The sequence below is a fragment of the Bufo bufo genome, chromosome 1 (assembly GCF_905171765.1).
Source record: "Bufo bufo chromosome 1, aBufBuf1.1, whole genome shotgun sequence".
Classification (NCBI taxonomy): domain Eukaryota; kingdom Metazoa; phylum Chordata; class Amphibia; order Anura; family Bufonidae; genus Bufo; species Bufo bufo.
This window is the reverse complement of record NC_053389.1, coordinates 186,337,377-186,356,400: the sequence shown is the minus strand read 5'-3', so window position 1 is coordinate 186,356,400 and position 19,024 is coordinate 186,337,377. Positions and strand designations below refer to the sequence as shown.

The window sequence follows — 19,024 nt, the reverse complement described above, 5'->3', positions numbered from 1 at the left end:
CACCCAGCATGGGTATATGTAAAATGACACCCCAAAACACATTCCCCACCTTCTCCTGAGTACGGAGATACCAGATGTGTGACACTTTTTTGCAGCCTAGGTGGGCAAAGGGGCCCATATTCCAAAGAGCACCTTTCGGATTTGACAGGTCATTTTTTTCAGAATTTGATTTCAAACTCCTTACCACACATTTGGGCCCCTAGAATGCCAGGGCAGTATAACTACCCCACAAGTGACCCCATTTTGGAAAGAAGAGACCCCAAGGTATTCGCTGATGGGCATAGTGAGTTCATAGAAATTTTTATTTTTCGTCACAAGTTAGTGGAATATGAGACTTTGTATGAAAAAAAAAAAAAAAAAAAAAATCATCATTTTCCACTAACTTGTGACAAAAAATAAAAAATTCTAGGAACTTGCCATGCCCCTCACGGAATACCTTGGGGTGTCTTCTTTCCAAAATGGGGTCACTTGTGGGGTAGTTATACTGCCCTGGCATTTTCCAGGGGCCCTAATGTCTGGTAAGTAGGTAAATGACCTGTGAAATCCGAAAGGTGCTCTTTGGAATGTGGGCCCCTTTGCCAACCTAGGCTGCAAAAAAGTGTCACACATCTGGTATCTCCGTACTCAGGAGAAGGTGGGGAATGTGTTTTGGGGTGTCATTTTACATATACCCATGCTGGGTGAGAGAAATATCTTGGCAAAAGACAACTTTTCCCATTTTTTTTATACAAAGTTGGCATTTGACCAAGATATTTATCTCACCCAGCATGGGTATATGTAAAATGACACCCCAAAACATATTCCCCAACTTCTGCTGAATACGGAGATACCACATGTGTGACACTTTTTTGCAGCCTAGGTGGGCAAAGGTGCCCAAATTCCTTTTAGGAGGGCATTTTTAGACATTTGGATACCAGACTTCTTCTCACGCTTTGGGGCCCCTAAAATGCCAGGGCAGTATAAATACCCCACATGTGACCCCATTTTGGAAAGAAGACACCCCAAGGTATTTAATGAGGGGCATGGCGAGTTCATTGAAAAAAAAAATTTTGGCACAAGTTAGCGGAAATAGATTTTTTTGATTTTGTTCTCACAAAGTCTCCCTTTCCGCTAACTTGGGACAAAAATTTCAATCTTTCATGGACTCAATATGCCCCTCAGCGAATACCTTGGGGTGTCTTCTTTCCAAAATGGTGTTATTTGTGGGGTGTTTGTACTGCCCTGGCATTTGAGGGTCTCCGCAATCATTACATGTATGCCCAGCATTAGGAGTTTCTGCTATTCTCCTTATATTGAGCATACGGGTAATGAGATTTTTTTTTTTCCGTTCAGCCTCTGGGCTGAAAGAAAAAAATGAACGGCACAGATTTCTTCATTCGCATCGATCAATGTGGATGAAAAAATCTCTGCCAAAAAAAGAAAAAGGAGGGGAAAGGCGTCTGCCAGGACATAGGAGCTCCGCCCAACATCCATACCCACTTCAGCTCGTATGCCCTGGCAAACCAGATTTCTCCATTCACATCAATCGATGTGGATGAATAAATCATTGCCGGGATTTTTTTTTTTATATATACAAAGTGTTTGCCAAAGTATATGAACACCGCCACCTCCTCAGCTCATATGCCTCGGCAAACGTATCTTTTACTGCAGAGGAGAAATCTCGTCTTGCAGCGCCGCATACACCGACTTGCGTGTAATCTGACAGCAGCGCAATGCTTCTGTCCGAATGCACATCAGTGCTGCAGCTAGTCGATCGGTTGGTCCACCTGAAAGGTAAAAAAAACAAAACAAAAAAGAAAAAACCAGGCCGCAAAGCAATAACTTTATTAACTGTTGAACAGAACATAGAAACTTTTTTTAAACTTTTTTAACTGAACATTTAACTTTTTTACTTACCGGTATTTTTTTTTTTGTTTAGTTTTTTTTACCTTTTATAGAACAAACCTCTCCTTCCCCATGGGACAATGTGCAAAGCGCAAATCGCCCAAAGATGTGGCGAAGTACGTTATGCACTTTATCCCAGGTGAAAGGAGAGGTTTGCAGCAGCTGTGAGTGAATGGGCCCTAATAGCCCTGTGTGCCTGTCCTGGTGAGATGTGATCCCTATGCTAGGTGTACCTGTGTGTGGTACTTCCGGAAACACTCTCCATAGCATAGGGCAGGGTGGTCAGCACAGTCAGGACAGAAATAGCGGGTGTCACGCCTTATTCCACTCCTGCTACAGACACGACATCTTTTTCGGGGTGACGGTTGGGTTGAGGTACCAGGAACGACACTGGGGAAATGTCGCTCGTGTAGACGGCTAACTACACTGGTGGATGGGGCCACGGAACCTCCTGGGTAAAGGAGGTTCTCGATGATCTCTTCCTGGAATTTGAGGAAGGATCCTGTTCTCCCAGCCTTACTGTAGAGAACAAAACTATTGTAGAGCGCCAATTGAATTAAATATACAGACACCTTCTTATACCAGCGTCTGGTTCTGCGGGAAACTAAATACGGAGACAACATCTGGTCATTGAAGTCCACCCCTCCCATGAGCGCATTATAGTCGTGGACACAGAGGGGCTTTTCAATGACACGGGTTGCTCGCTCAATTTGGATTGTCGTGTCTGCGTGAATGGAGGAGAGCATGTAAACGTCACGCTTGTCTCTCCATTTCACCGCGAGCAGTTCTTCGTTACACAAGGCAGCCCTCTGCCCCCTTGCAAGACGGGTGGTTACAAGCCGTTGGGGGAAGCCCACGCGACTAGTTCGCGCGGTGCCACAGGCGCAAATCCGTTCTAGAAACAAATGCCTAAAGAGGGCCACACTTGTGTAGAAATTGTCCACATAAAGATGGTACCCCTTGCCGAATAAGGGTGACACCAAGTCCCAGACTGTCTTCCCACTGCTCCCCAGGTAGTCAGGGCAACCGACCGGCTCCAGGGTCTGATCTTTTCCCTCATAGATCCGAAATTTGTGGGTATAGCCTGTGGCCCTTTCACAGAGCTTATACAATTTGACCCCATACCGGGCACGCTTGCTTGGGATGTATTGTTTGAAGCCAAGGCGCCCGGTAAAATGTATTAGGGACTCGTCTACGCAGATGTTTTGCTCAGGGGTATACAAATCTGCAAATTTCAGGTTGAAATGGTCTATGAGGGGCCGAATTTTGTGGAGCCGGTCAAAAGCAGGGTGGCCTCTGGGACGGGAGGTGGTATTGTCGCTAAAATGCAGAAAACGTAGGATGGTCTCAAATCGTGTCCTGGACATAGCAGCAGAGAACATGGGCATGTGATGAATTGGGTGCGTTGACCAATATGACCGCAATTCATGCTTTTTTGTCAGGCCCATGTTGAGGAGAAGGCCCAAAAAAATTTTAAGTTCGGAAACTTGGACTGGTTTCCACCGGAAAGGCTGGGCATAATAGCTTCCCGGGTTAGCGGTTATAAATTGTGTGGCATATTGGTTGGTCTCTGCCACGACTAAGTCCAAGAGCTCCGCAGTCAAGAACAGCTCAAAAAATCCCAGGGCCGAACCGATTTGAGCCGTCTCAACCCGAACTCCAGACTGGGCGGTGAAAGGGGGAACTACTGGTGCGGCTGAAGTTGGTGACTGCCAATCAGGATTTGCCAGCACCTCAGGGACTCTAGGGGCTCTACGGGCCTGTCTTTGCGGTGGCTGCGACGGGGTAACTATTGCACGTGCCACCGTACCAGCTTCAACTGCCCTTCTGGTGCTCGCTACTTCACCATGTTGTACGGCAGTGCTGGTACTAGGTCCAGGAAGGGCTGCGCTGCTGGTGTATGCCTCACCACGTGATCCGGCAGCGACAGCCCCACTCTGCTGCTCTTGAAGCGGATCCTGCGTAACCTGTGGTCTAGCGACATGGGGCCGGGTACGCCTGGTGCTGCCAGGGACCTCCACCTCCTCGTCCGAACTTTGGGTCAGAGAGCCACTGCTTTCCACAGGTTCATATTCTGACCCGCTAGATTCGTCAGATGAGGGTTCCCACTCCTCATCCGACTGGGTCAGAATCCTGTAGGCCTCTTCAGAAGAATACCCCCTGTTTGACATTTTGGACTACTAAATTTAGGGGTATTCCCTGAGACTACCCAAGAAAAAAAGCAAACCTGTCTTACAAAGGGGAGGCTAGCGAAGTACCGGAGGCTGCTGCGGTTGATAAAAAATATCAAAACTGATTTTTTTTATCGCCGCAGTGCGTGTAAAATGAATGTGCAGTGATCAAAAAATATATATTTTTTGTCACTGCGGTGGGGCGGGCGTGGGTGAACGCACGTGTGGGCGACCGATCAGGCCTGATCGGGCAAACACTGCGTTTTGGGTGGAGGGCGAGCTAAGGTGACACTAATATCAGTTTTGATCACTTACAGATACTATAAAAGTACAAATGCTGATTAGCGATACGCTAAACAGCGAATAAAAGTGACTGCGGTGCGGTGGGGTGGGCGCTAACTGGCGCTAACTACCTAACCAAGGGGCCTAAACTATCCCCTAAAACATAACAGCCAATACCAGTGAAAAAAAAAAAGTGACAGTTTACACTGATCACTTTTTTTCCTTTCACTAGTGATTGACAGGGGCGATCAAAGGGGTGATCAAAGGGTTAATTGGGGTGCAGGTGGGTGATCTGGGGCTAAGGTGTAGTGTTGGTGCTACTCACAGTTCAGTCTGCTCCTGTGCTGGATCCAACCGACGAAAAGGACCAGCAGAGGAGCAGACAAGCCATATAACAGATCATATTTACTAATATGATCTGTTATATGACTTTGGATTGGATTTTTTGAAAATCGCCAGCCTGCCAGCCAATGATCGTTGCTGGCAGGCTGGTGACGAAATACTTCTTTTAATTTTGCCGGGCGCGGGCCGGCTTTGAGCGAAATCTCGCGTCTCGCGAGATGACGCGTATATGCGTGACTCTGCGCAGCGCTGCCACCTCCGGAACGCAATCCTGCGTTAGGCGGTCCGGAGGTGGTTAATTGACAGCCGGCTCAGTCGCCGGGACCGCGCTTGTGAATCCTGCGCATGCGCCGTCCTCCTCCTCATCCCGTCTTTCTTGCGGACACAAGCGCAATCGTCTGCGGCAAGTCTACAGTGATCACGTGGGGCACTTGGAGCCTGAAGATAGGGGAGCGCGCACACGGGAGGGAGAGCAGACAGGCAGGCATCGTGTACGGCACATGCGCGATTCTGTTACAGGATCGCGCTTGTGTCCGCAAGAAAGACGGGAGGAGGAGGACGGCGCATGCGCAGGATTCACAAGCGCGGTCCCGGCGACTGAGCCGGCTGTCAATTACAGAGCATAGAGGCGGGGTTAGGGCAGGGGAGGTACAGCTAGAGGTGAGGGAAGGGATACCCCCTTGACTTGTTGCGTGACTGTTGGAGCATGAAATGTGAACTTTATAAGACGATTTTTTCAAGAATAAACATCGCAGGGAAGCGGCATTAACATGTATAAGAACACACTGAAGATAATCTATAAGGTACTGTTGCTAGTTTATAAAGTGAAAATGAGGTGAAAGGTTCGCTTTAACCACCTCCGGACCGCCGTACGCAGCGACGCGTCCTGGAGGTGGTTGATTGATTCCGACTGGACGCGCCGGCGCGTCCTCTCGCGAGACGCGAGATTTCCTGTGAACGCGCGCACACAGGCGCGCGCTCCCTGGAACGGAAGGTAAGAGAGTGGATCTCCAGCCTGCCAGCGGCGATCGTTCGCTGGCAGGCTGGAGATGTGATTTTTTTTAACCCCTAACAGGTATATTAGATGCTGTTTTGATAACAGCGTCTAATATACCTGCTACCTGGTCCTCTGGTGGTCCCCTTTGTTTGGATCGACCACCAGAGGACACAGGTAGCTCAGTAATATGTTGCACCAAGCACCACTACACTACACCCCCCCCCGGTCACTTATTAACCCCTTATTCACCCTTGATCACCCTTGATCACCCCATATAGACTCCCTGATCACCCCCTGTCATTGATTACCCCCCTGTAAAGCTCCATTTAGACGTCCGCATGATTTTTATGGATCCACTGATAGATGGATCGGATCCGCAAAACGCATACGGACGTCTGAATGGAGCCTTACAGGGGCATGATCAATGACTGTGGTGATCACCCCATATAGACTCCCTAATCACCCCCCTGTCATTGATTACCCCCCTGTCATTGATCACACTCCTGTAAAGCTCCATTCAGACGTCCACATGATTTTTACGGATCCACTGATAGATGGATCGGATCCGCAAAACGCATACGGACGTCTGAATGGAGCCTTACAGGGGCGTGATCAATGACTGTGGTGATCACCCCATATAGACTCCCTGATCACCCCATATAGACTCCCTGATCACCCCCCTGTCATTGATTACCCCCCTGTCATTGATCACACCCCTGTAAAGCTCCATTTAGACGTCCGCATGATTTTTACGGATCCACTGATAGATGGATCGGATCCGCAAAACGCATACGGACGTCTGAATGGAGCCTTACAGGGGCGTGATCAATGACTGTGGTGATCACCCCATATAGACTCCCTGATCACCCCCCTGTCATTGATTACCCCCCTGTCATTGATCACACCCCTGTAAAGCTCCATTCAGACGTCCGCGTGATTTTTACGGATCCACTGATAGATGGATCGGATCCGCAAAACGCATACGGACGTCTGAATGGAGCCTTACAGGGGCGTGATCAATGACTGTGGTGATCACCCCATATAGACTCCCTGATCACCCCCCTGTCATTGATCACACCCCTGTAAAGCTCCATTCAGACGTCCGCGTGATTTTTACGGATCCACTGATAGATGGATCGGATCCGCAAAACGCATACGGACGTCTGAATGGAGCCTTACAGGGGCGTGATCAATGACTGTGGTGATCACCCCATATAGACTCCCTGATCACCCCCCTGTCATTGATTACCCCCCTGTCATTGATCACACTCCTGTAAAGCTCCATTCAGACGTCCACATGATTTTTACGGATCCACTGATAGATGGATCGGATCCGCAAAACGCATACGGACGTCTGAATGGAGCCTTACAGGGGCGTGATCAATGACTGTGGTGATCACCCCATATAGACTCCCTGATCACCCCCCTGTCATTGATTACCCCCCTGTCATTGATCAACCCCCTGTAAAGCTCCATTCAGATGTCCGTATGATTTTTACGGATCCACTGATAGATGGATCGGATCCGCAAAACGCATACGGACGTCTGAATGGAGCCTTACAGGGGCGTGATCAATGACTGTGGTGATCACCCCATATAGACTCTCTGATCACCCCCCTGTCATTGATCACCCCCCTGTAAGGCTCCATTCAGAATTTTTTTTGGCCCAAGTTAGCGGAAATTATATATTTTTTTCTTACAAAGTCTCAGATTCCACTAACTTGTGTCAAAAAATAAAATCTCACATGAACTCACCATACCCCTCACGGAATCCAAATGCGTAAAATTTTTTAGACATTTATATTCCAGACTTCTTCTCACGCTTTAGGGCCCCTAGAATGGCAGGGCAGTATAAATACCCCACATGTGACCCCATTTCGGAAAGAAGACACCCCAAGGTATTCCGTGAGGGGCATATTGAGTCCATGAAAGATTGAAATTTTTGTCCCAAGTTAGCGGAAAGGGAGACTTTGTGAGAGAAAAAAAAAAAAAACTATTTCTGCTAACTTGTGCCAAAAAAAAATTAATTCTATGAACTCGCCATGCCCCTCATTGAATACCTTGGGGTGTCTTCTTTCCAAAATGGGGTCACATGTGGGGTATTTATACTGCCCTGGCATTCTAGGGGCCCTAAAGCGTGAGAAGAAGTCTGGGATCCAAATGTCTAAAAATGCCCTCATAAAATGAATGTGGGCCCCTTTGCGCATCTAGGCTGCAAAAAAGTGTCACACATTTTACATATACCCATGCTGGGTGAGATAAATATCTTGGTCAAATGCCAACTTTGTATAAAAAAATGGGAAAAGTTGTCTTTTGCCGAGATATTTCTCTCACCCAGCATGAGTATATGTAAAAAGACACCCCAAAACACATTCCCCAACTTCTCCTGAATACGGCGATACCACATGTGTGACACTTTTTTGCAGCCTAGGTGGGCAAAGGGGCCCACATTCCAAAGAGCACCTTTAGGATTTCACAGGTCATTTACCTACTTTTTTAATTTTTTGTCACAAGTTAGCGGAAAATGATGATTTTTTTTTTTTTTCTTACAAAGTCTAATTTTCCACTAGCTTGTGACAAAAAATAAAAAATTCTAGGAACTCGCCATGCCCCTCACGGAATACCTTGGGGTGTCTTCTTTCCAAAATGGGGTCACTTGTGGGGTAGTTTTACTGCCCTGGCATTCTAGGGGCCCAAATGTGTGGTAAGAAGTTTGAAATCAAAATGTGTAAAAAATGACCGGTGAAATCCGAAAGGTGCTCTTTGGAATATGGGCCCCTTTGCCCACCTAGGCTGCAAAAAAGTGTCACACATCTGGTATCTCCGTACTCAGGAGAAGTTGGGGAATGTGTTTTGGGGTGTCATTTTACATATACCCATGCTGGGTGAGAGAAATATCTTTGCAAAAGACAACTTTTCCCATTTTTTTTATACAAAGTTGGCATTTGACCAAGATATTTATCTCACCCAGCATGGGTATATGTAAAATGACACCCCAAAACACATTCCCCAACTTCTCCTGAATACGGAGATACCAGATGTGTGACACTTTTTTGCAGCCTAGGTGGGCAAAGGGACCCACATTCCAAAGAGCACCTTTCGGATTTCACTGGCCATTTTTTACAGAATTTGATTTCAAACTCCTTACCACACATTTGGGCCCCTAGAATGCCAGGGCAGTATAACTACCCCACAAGTGACCCCATTTTGGAAAGAAGACACCCCAAGGTATTCCGTGAGGGGCATGGCGAGTTCCTAGAATTTTTTATTTTTTGTCACAAGTTAGTGGAAAATTAGACTTTGTAAGAAAAAAAAAAAAATCATCATTTTCCGCTAACTTGTGACAAAAAATAAAAAGTTCTATGAACTCACTATGCCCATCAGCGAATACCTTAGGGTGTCTACTTTCTGAAATGGGGTCATTTGTGGGGTGTTTGTACTGTCTGGCCATTGTAGAACCTCAGGAAACATGACAGGTGCTCAGAAAGTCAGAGCTGCTTCAAAAAGCGGAAATTCACATTTTTGTACCATAGTTTGTAAACGCTATAACTTTTACCCAAACCATTTTTTTTTTTACCCAAACATTTTTTTTTTTATCAAAGACATGTAGAACAATAAATTTAGAGCAAAATTTATATATGGATGTCGTTTTTTTTTGCAAAATTTTACAACTGAAAGTGAAAAATGTCATTTTTTTTCAAAAAAATCGTTAAATTTCGATTAATAACAAAAAAAGTAAAAATGTCATCAGCAATGAAATACCACCAAATGAAAGCTCTATTAGTGAGAAGAAAAGGAGGTAAAATTCATTTGGGTGGTAAGTTGCATGACCGAGCAATAAACGATGAAAGTAGTGTAGGTCAGAAGTGTAAAAAGTGGCCTGGTCTTTCAGGGTGTTTAAGCTATAGGGGCTGAGGTGGTTAACTGTGCGTTGCGTGCCATATAGTGAAGCATATGAAAAGCATGCTTCTTCATGGTCACTTAACGTGTTCGTTTTGCGGTAACCTGACGCACTGCATGCATTGGCCTTTATTCTTACAGTAAAGAAGTACCGTATTTTTCGCAAAATTGGGGGGAAAATAGCAGTGCGTCTTATGGGGCGAATGCTGCGACCGTCCGGTGAATAGGCTGAGAGGGAGGAGGGCATCTGTTTCTGTAATGGCAGCGTGGCCCGGTGCAGTCACTGTATTCTACTACACCGGGCCCCGCTCTCTGTAGTATACGGTAATCATATCTAACTTGTGGGTATTGTAAACGTATTCCAATCATCTTAAATCTAGCGCTGTACTACTTACTACTAACTTCTTGGCAGTCAGGAGGCCGGGTGGGCGCTCGTAGCGTAGCTCACTACGTCACGCGCCTGCTCCGCCCACTTTATGAATGAAGCAGGCATCGGGCCCCACTGCCATTACAGAAACAGATGCCGGCCCCCATTCACTACACAGGGACACTGTTATGGGGGGGATATGTGGATGACACATAAGATAAGATGCTATATATGTGTCATCCACAGATGCCCCCACAATGATCCCCCATAACAGTGCCACCCACAGATGCCCCCATAACAGTGCCACCCACAGATGCCCCCATAACAGTGTCATCCGCAGACCACCATTAGTTCAAAACCCACCAAAAGCACACCTTTTGGTTAAATTTTTTTTTTCTTATTTTCCTCCTCAAAAACCTAGGTGCGTCTTATAGGGCGAAAAATACGGTAATTAATTATAACTTTTTGTGAATTGGGACATTTAAACTTGCTTTTTTTTTATTTTATTCCAATTTAAATCTAGTAGGAGTCTGAGTCGGTTCATTTTTGTGCCGACTCCGACTCCAGGTACCCAAAATTGCCTCCGACTCCGACTCCACAGCCCTGCATTTAAGAGACTGCCATTTTACAATCCGGTCTTAATCTCAACCCTGCTGCCGCATGCCTCTTAATATTTGTGTAGCATCTGTGCAGGTCTGTATGCCAAAGCAGAGATGTCCACCAGCAAGGGAGCTTGTGTAGATTTATGCTATAATCTAAGACATTTTCCTGGCGTTGATTATAATATACGTGACAGACCACCTACTCAGGCCCCTAACTACGCGCCACTTTGAAAAAGGGCGAGCGGTGAGTACAACACCCAAAAAGTCATAAACTTTTGTGCAGCAGGATGCGTTGCAGTTTGTGACTTTTTAGCATCAGTTTTCTGCCGCAGTGGAGATGATAAATGGCCCCCATAGTTCTTTGGTAAATTTCTGGATGCCTACAGCTACCACTGGGGGGGGGCATAGCCGCTTACTGCTTATACACAGCATAAGAAATACTGAGCTCCAACCACCATACAATAACAATATAATAAACTGTATTAAAACGTAACCTTTATTCTATAATACACATATAATAACTAACTCCCATAACAAAACACACAAAGAAAAGAAAAACAAAAATCGACACTTTATGTCTGGACGTGTATCTGGTGCTCCAGGAGACTATTGGTGGTTAGTTAACAGGCAGTATGGTTCCTGCAGAGCAGTCGATTTTGTAGGCAGGATAGCTGCTATAGAGTAGAGCTTATCCCTAGGTGTGACCCTAGGGTATTTAAGCCCTGCCTACAAAACAGAATAGTCGCCCTGATAAGGGCGATCCCGTGTTCAGGAACCTTCTGTCTTACCCTAGTTTGTCCCTGTTTGATGACAGTTGGACTGGGTCTGACCGCGGTCCCCTAGATGATGACCTAATCTGAGCAAAAAAAAATTTATAAATTAAAGATATATTCACAGATGTGTGTATGCTAAATCCACTGTGTCGTGAAAATAAGAGAAAAAAAGAGAGGTATTCTTATGATAACTTCACGGTTGCTGCTTGATGCTCGTATTAGTGCACTCCTGCAGCGCAGCCATTAGGTCATCATCTAGGGGACCGCGGTCAGACCCAGTCCAACTGTCATCAAACAGGGACAAACTAGGGTTCCTGAACACGGGATCGCCCTTATCAGGGCGGCTATTCCGTTTTGTAGGCAGGGCTTAAATACCCTAGGGTCACACCTAGGGATAGGCCCTACTCTATAGCAGCTATCCTGCCTACAAATCGACTGCCCTGCAGGAACCATACTGCCTGTTAAACTAACCACCAATAGTCTCCTGGAGCACCAGATACACGTCCAGACAAAGTGTCGATTTTTGTTTTTGTTTTTCTTTTCTTTGTGTGTTTTTGTTATGGGAGTTAGTTATTATATGTGTATTATAGAATAAAGGTTACGTTTTAATGCAGGTGGTACCCTGTGATTACACAATTTATTCATACCATTCATGTCTATTTCCCCTCTGACGGGCTATTGTCTTAGCTGTGACTTCCTAATATAATAAACTGATCAGCACAGAATTGTAGACCTAAAATAACATGGCAATAAATGGTCAAAATTTACATTAACCCTTAGATTTAGATTTTTTATGGAGGTTCCCAAAGGGTTTTTCCCATGGTAAAAAGCGATGGCATATCACTAGTACCCCCAACAAAGGTTGGACCTAGGGTTGAGCGATATACCGGTATCACGATATACCGCGGTATTAAAAAAACGTCGATATGGCGATATCGCCGTTTTGTAAATACCGCGGTATTTCATGACGTCATAGGAGCGGTCATGTACGCTGACCGCTTCTAAATCTGCGGCCGCCCGCCCCAGCATGAACCGATACGGGACATTTGCAGAGTACTTCTACTCGTGCAAATGTCCCCGATACCTGCTGGCCGCTTGCGGCGGTGCTCTTAGCAGTTCGGCCGGCGTGGGGGAGGGAAGGAATTCTGTCACTCGCATTTCCTGCACCCGACCTCTGAGAGGACGCTGTGATCAGCGCAATTAACCCCTCAGGTGATCACAGCGTCCTCTCAGAGGTCGGGTGCCGGGAATGTGGGCAGTGCCCCCCTCCTCCCTCCCTCCCCAGTATTAATCATTGGAGGCCACAGGGTCGTCCCCCCATCATTGGTGGCAGTGGGCCCCCCCTCCTCTCTCCCTACCCAGTATTAATCATTGGAGGCCACAGGGTCGTCGTCCTCCTCCTCCCCCCATCATTGGTGGCAGTTTGCAGTTCCGATCGGGGTCCCAGCAGTGTAATGCTGGGGCTCCGATCGGTTACCATGGTAGCCAGGACGCTACTGAAGCCCTGGCTGCCAGTGCCATGGTATGTTAGTGAGCAGCATTATACTCACGTGCGTCGTGGCCGCCGGGCGCTCCTTCTTCTCATAGGTCTGTGCGGCGCATTGCTAATGCTATAAGCCTTAGCAATGCGCCGCACAGACAGAAGAAGGAGCGACCGGCGGCCACGACGCACGTGAGTATAATGCTGCTCACTAACATACCATGGCAGCCAGGGCTTCAGTAGCGTCCTGGCTACCATGGTAACCGATCGGAGCCCCAGCATTACACTGCTGGGACTCCGATCGGAACTGCAAACTGGCACCAATGATGGGGGGGAGGAGGAAGACGACGACCCTGTGGCCTCCAATGATTAATACTGGGGAGGGAGAGAGGAGGGGGGGCCCACTGCCACCAATGATGGGGGGACGACCCTGTGGCCTCCAATGATTAATACTGGGGAGGGAGGGAGGAGGGGGGCACTGCCCACATCCACCAATGATGGGGGGACGACCCTGTGGCCTCCAATGATTAATTCTGGGGAGGGAGGAGGGGGAGCCGACTGCCACCGATGATCGGGGGGAAGACCCTGTGGCTTCCAATGATTAATACTGGGGAAGGAGGGGGGGCCCACTGCCACCAATGATGGGGGGATGACCCTGTGGCCTCCAATGATTAATACTGGGGAGGGGGGGGGGGCCCACTGCCACCAATGATGGGAGGGGGACCCTGTGGCCACTGCCACCAATGATTAATACTGGGGGGGGGGGGGGGGGGGGTGCACTGCCCACTGCCACCAATGATGGGGGGGGGGGGAGAGACCCGGTGGCGACTGCCAGCAATGATTAATACTGGGGGGAAGGGGCACTGCCACCAATGATGGGGAGGGGGACCCTGTGGCCACTGCCACCAATGATTAATACTAGGGGGGGGGGTTACCAGAGGGGGCTGATAAGAGGGAGAGGCTGGGGGGGGCTGATCAGAGGCTGGGGAACTGCCCGTCTGCCCCCATACAGTATAACGTCTCCTTGTGGCTGCCCCCCATACAGTATAACGTCTCCTTGTGGCTGCCCCCATACAGTGTAACGTTTCCTTGTGGCTGCCCCCATACAGTATAACGTCTCCTTGTAGCTGCCCCCATACAGTGTAACGTCTCCTTGTGGCTGCCCCCATACAGTGTAACGTCTCCTTGTGGCTGCCCCCATACAGTGTAACGTCTCCTTGTGGCTGCCCCCATACAGTGTAACGTCTCCTTGTGGCTGCCCCCATACAGTGTAACGTCTCCTTGTGGCTGCCCCCATACAGTATAACGTCTCCTTGTGGCTGCCCCCATACAGTATAACGTCTCCTTGTGGCTGCCCCCATACAGTGTAACGTCTCCTTGTGGCTGCCCCCATACAGTGTAACGTCTCCTTGTGGCTGCCCCCATACAGTGTAACGTCTCCTTGTGGCTGCCCGGCTGCCCCCATACAGTATAACGTCTCCTTGTGGCTGCCCCCATACAGTGTAACGTCTCCTTGTGGCTGCCCGGCTGCCCCCATACAGTATAACGTCTCCTTGTGGCTGCCCCCATACAGTATAACGTCTCCTTGTGGCTGCCCCATACAGTGTACATCTCCTTGTGGCTGCCCCCATACAGTATAACGTCTCCTTGTGGCTGCCCCCATACAGTGTAACGTCTTCTTGTTGCCCCCCATACAGTGTAACGTCTCCTTGTGGCTACCCCATACAGTATAATGTCTCCTTGTGGCTGCCCCCATACAGTATAATGTCTCCTTGTGGCCCCAAGTGTTTTTTTCTTCTAAATGGGCATTTATCGCGATATATATCGTTATCGCGATAAATTTCTTAATATCATTATCGTGGGAATATTTTTGATATCGTCCAACCCTAGTTGGACCCCACTGATTTTGAGAACAAAGGGGTCCTCTAGTGTATTTTCCTGCTGCAGCCCCCTCGCCACCTGCTGTGTAGGGAAATGCAGCTCCAATACAGATGGGAATAACCCATCTCTGTGTACTTGGAGCCGGAGCTGTGTCCATATTGCAGCAACACACGAGGAGATAAAAAAAAAATTATCTTTTTTTCCTAGCTGGAAAATCTACTTTTGTAAAAGAACACCTAGTGCCAAAAGGTTATGCCTCTGCCAGCAGGGTAAGTAATCCCAAGTTTATGACGGGCTGTATTTTTACCTAAAGTGTTAGTTGTAGTAGGTAGAATTTCTCACACTGATTTGTCTGGTATAGGATACACTTGGAACATGGCAGAAGTGTGTTTCGGCCTGTGAGGAAGCTGTGAAAAATGGCAAGAGTATAGTGGTTGAGAATACCAATCCTGATGTGGAGTCTCGCAGCCGGTTAGTATATCATTGTGATAACTTTCATCTGTTTTAATAAATACATTTATTCCTCATTTCTTAGAACTCTACATTGTTCCCCTTCTGTTATTCCTCCTGGAAACGCACAACTGGATGTTACCATTCTCCTTGTTAAAGGGCTTTTCTAGAAGTCAAATTGATGACCTGTCCTCTAGATAGGTTATTAATGGCCGATCTATGGGGGCCTGCCACCAATGAGCTGTTTGAAAAAGCCACAGCGCTCCGTTGAGAGCTGCACCCTCCGCACAGAATACCAAGCACAGCACCGTTCATTCGATAGCAGCTGATATTCACTTGAATGGGACTGAACTGCGCCTAGGCCATGTTATCAATGAATGGGACGTCATTGGCCTAGAAAGAGGCCGTAGTGCTCACCAGAGCAGCATAGCCTCATCACACTGCTGATCAGCAAGGGTGCCAGGAGTCAGACCCCCACGATCTGATATTTTTTACCTATCTTGTGGATAGGACATTAGTATTCTAGTCCCAGAAAAGCCCTTTAAGAAGGCAAGTCCTTACACAGTGTAGCAATCACCAATCTTTGCTGTGTAATGATGCCTATTATTGACAAGGTGAATGGTACCACTAATTTAAACATTTCCAGGAGGAATAAAAGAATAACCAAGAGTTCTAGTTTTGAAAAATTGTTATTTCCTGGTAAATGTAGAGAGTGAAACTGTGATATTTGTGTTATGGGCATCACAAATGAAATCACATAGTGAATGTAATACCTGTATGTAGTGTGATATAGTCCTGTCATACCTCAGGTACATCAGCTGCGCACAGAAGGCAGGAATTCCGGTCCGTTGCTTCTTTTTCACCGCACCACTTGAAGCAGCTAAGCACAACAATCGGGTAGGTGTGAGTACATAGTCCTGAGATATCATGTCTATATAGTTTATAGCGCTACATTATAATCCTTTACTTGTTCACAGTTCCGGGAGATGACCAGTAAAGGGCATGTTTCAGTGAACGACATGGTCCTGAATAGCTACAAGTAAGTTATCATGTCTGTATTATTTCATGATGTTGTGAGCTGCAGTGCTGGATATAGCCCATGGCCAAGAATGGTGTGCTTTTTAGAATAAAGCAAACCCTTTTTCCAATCTCATACAACTACTTTATAGAGAATATTCACTGTTGAATACCATTGTAGGCTATTGTTTTTTTTTTTTTTAAATGCGTTTAAAATTCTGTGCTCATTACCCTATTTTTTGCTCTATAAGATGCAGTTGTCCATAAGATACACCTAGGTTTTAGAGGAGGGGAAAAAAAGCAACAAAAATATTTTAGACCTCAGATCAGACCCCCAATGTTAATAATACGTCAGCTCAGACCCCCAATGTTAATAATACGTCAGCTCAGACCCCCAATGTTAACTAGACCTCCACTCATACCCCCAATCGGACCACAGATCAGACCCCCAATGTTAATCAGACAAAAATAAATAATCAAAAATAATTCAACTCTCCTGCTCCAGATACCACTGCCACTCTGGAGATCCAGCGCTCTTCCTGCCGCACTGTGCTGTGACCCAACGTTGCACAGCGTGAGGTCAGAGAGTGCACCAACGTCCTCATGCTGTGCACAGGTCTCACAGCACAGTGTGCTGCGGCGGCAGAAAAAGACCAGGAAGCGGTGAGTACAGCCAGCACAAGGAGCGCCGTATTCACCAATCTCCGGTCCTACTGTGCTAATGAGTGCTTCGATAATGGAAGTGCTCGTTAGTTGTCGCTTTATAAGACACAATGCCATTTTTGTTTCACTTTTTAGTGCGTCTTATAGGGTGAAAAATACGGTAATTTCCTAATATATCTTTATAGTGATTGGAGCTGATACAGAAATCCAAATCTTCTGCATGGACATAGATCTATAAAATAAATCGCTGTCTGCCTGCAGGCGCCACAAGTCAGAGTTCAGGGGGTTACTTCATATATTAAAGGGGTTGTCCAAGATAATTAAAAATTGATTTTTTTTCTTATTTTCAAGGAAAAGTAAAGGCTACTTTTTGGTTACTTGTGACCAATGTGTTTGTAAGATGATTATATGGCACTTACTGATATAGCTTATGTTGAAATCCTGCACCATTTTCTATATTTCAAAGGTGTGCCCACACAGAAGTCCTGTCCATAAAATGGCTGCTGATGGAGGGTCATGTGACCAGGCAAATCACCTCCATTCAGACACTGCACCTCCACTAAACTGCCAACAGAACATGTGCAAATGGCAGGTGCAGTGTATTTGAATGAAGGAGGCATCCTATATTGATCAGATATTGATTGCCTATCCTGGGGATAGGAGTGGGTAACCCCTTTAAGAGCTTAACTTCAATAATTAAATAATAAGTTCCCTCTAGTGGCAGCTGCAGCATCTTATGTATCTATGCAGGAAAAAATAAACTTGCATATGCCATATAAAATATTTTATTAAAATCTCATAATTTTTCATATTTCTTTATTTTTTTTTGTGCAGAAGTAAATTTGTGGCACCCTCTCTGAGCGAAGGTTTCAGTGAAATTCTTAAAATCAATTTTGTTCCAAAATTCAAGGACGCAGATGAAAAAGCTCTGTATGAGCAGTTCTCGGAGGGCTGAGATCCAGCTTCTCCAGTGATGTAGGACTAGTCGTCACCAAAGCAAAAGAAGCGTAAAATTATAGTTTACATATTATAGAGGACCTAGCCACTCCACAAGAGCTGGTGAACGAAAGAAGAAATCAAGGTTGTGTACTTGCTTCTGCATACCACACGGTGGCGCTGAGGATTTGAAGAATTTGATACCTTTTTTTTTTTTTTTTATGCACATTGTTCTTATTGTTAAGTAAATCCAGTTGTCCAGACTGGAGAGAATCACAGTGATTACAAATGTGGAAGTGATTGCATCCATTACCGGGACTGACCCTCAATTACAGGAGTTAGCGCAGACTGACTGACACCTCATGTCTTCTTGACATTGCACCCGTGCCAATGATGTCATTTCTTGGCATGCAGACAAGCTATTGAGATCGCTCAAATATGTCCCTTAAATGCAGGCACTTAGTGAACCCTGGAACATTTCTCTTCTTGTACCTTGGCTGTTCTGCTAGTTTAATTAAAAACAAAAACAAAATTCTTCCCAGATTCCTAATGGAACTCAAGGATAGTCTGGAATGGGGGTTATGCTTCCCTTACATTTCCCCCTAAAGTCAATAGATGCCAAAACTGTTAAGTTCATGAGTTGTCCATCCTATTCTGCAGTTAATGACTACTTATTTTTGGTAATCTGTGCAGGATGGGAATGACGAATGGCCTCCATGACAGTGCCCATGATTTCATAGCCTTCCATGGTAAATAGTCTGCACTCTTATCTTTCTGCATGTGTGTGTCCGTCTTTACTGTTACGGCCTTTTAGTCATGAACCCTGAAGCAAAGGATGAACATTACTAAATATACCACCCAGGAGAGAGCCACAGTCCATGGAACTCACTGAAAAAAATCATTTTCATTTCCACACAGTTTAAAGTCCATCTGTCAGCAGATTTGTACCTATGAAACTTGATGACCTGTTGGTGGGCCCTTGGCAGCTGAAAGGCACCTGTGTTGGTCCCATGTTCATATGTGCTCGCATTTCTGAAAAAATGAAGTTTTAATATTAGCAAATGAGCATCTAGGAGCAACGGGGGCGTTGCCGTTACACCTGGAGGCTCTGCTCTCTCTGCAACTGCTGCGCCCTCTGCACTCTGAATGACAGGGTCAGGTGTGATCACATTTACACTACCTGGCCTTTTCAATCAAAGTGGAGAGGGCTCGGCAGTTGCAGAGAGAGCAGAGCCTCTAGGTGTAACGGCAACGCCCCCGTTGCTCCTAGAGGCTCATT

General features: G+C 46.5%; 1 protein-coding gene across 2 annotated transcripts in view; it reads left to right on the top strand.

Annotated features, from left to right (window-relative positions):
* Window positions 1-18,762, top strand: part of LOC121002086 (polynucleotide kinase 3'-phosphatase) — a 63,004-nt gene extending 44,242 nt beyond the window's left edge. For both annotated transcript variants that reach the window (XM_040433400.1, XM_040433394.1), the window contains exons 13-17: window positions 14,887-14,948; window positions 15,041-15,150; window positions 15,939-16,026; window positions 16,107-16,168; window positions 17,644-18,762. In XM_040433400.1, the coding sequence (XP_040289334.1) occupies window positions 14,887-14,948; window positions 15,041-15,150; window positions 15,939-16,026; window positions 16,107-16,168; window positions 17,644-17,764 (443 nt within the window). In that variant the 3' untranslated portion in view covers window positions 17,765-18,762. The remainder of the gene's footprint in view (window positions 1-14,886; window positions 14,949-15,040; window positions 15,151-15,938; window positions 16,027-16,106; window positions 16,169-17,643) is intronic.
* Window positions 18,763-19,024: the final 262 nt, after the last annotated feature.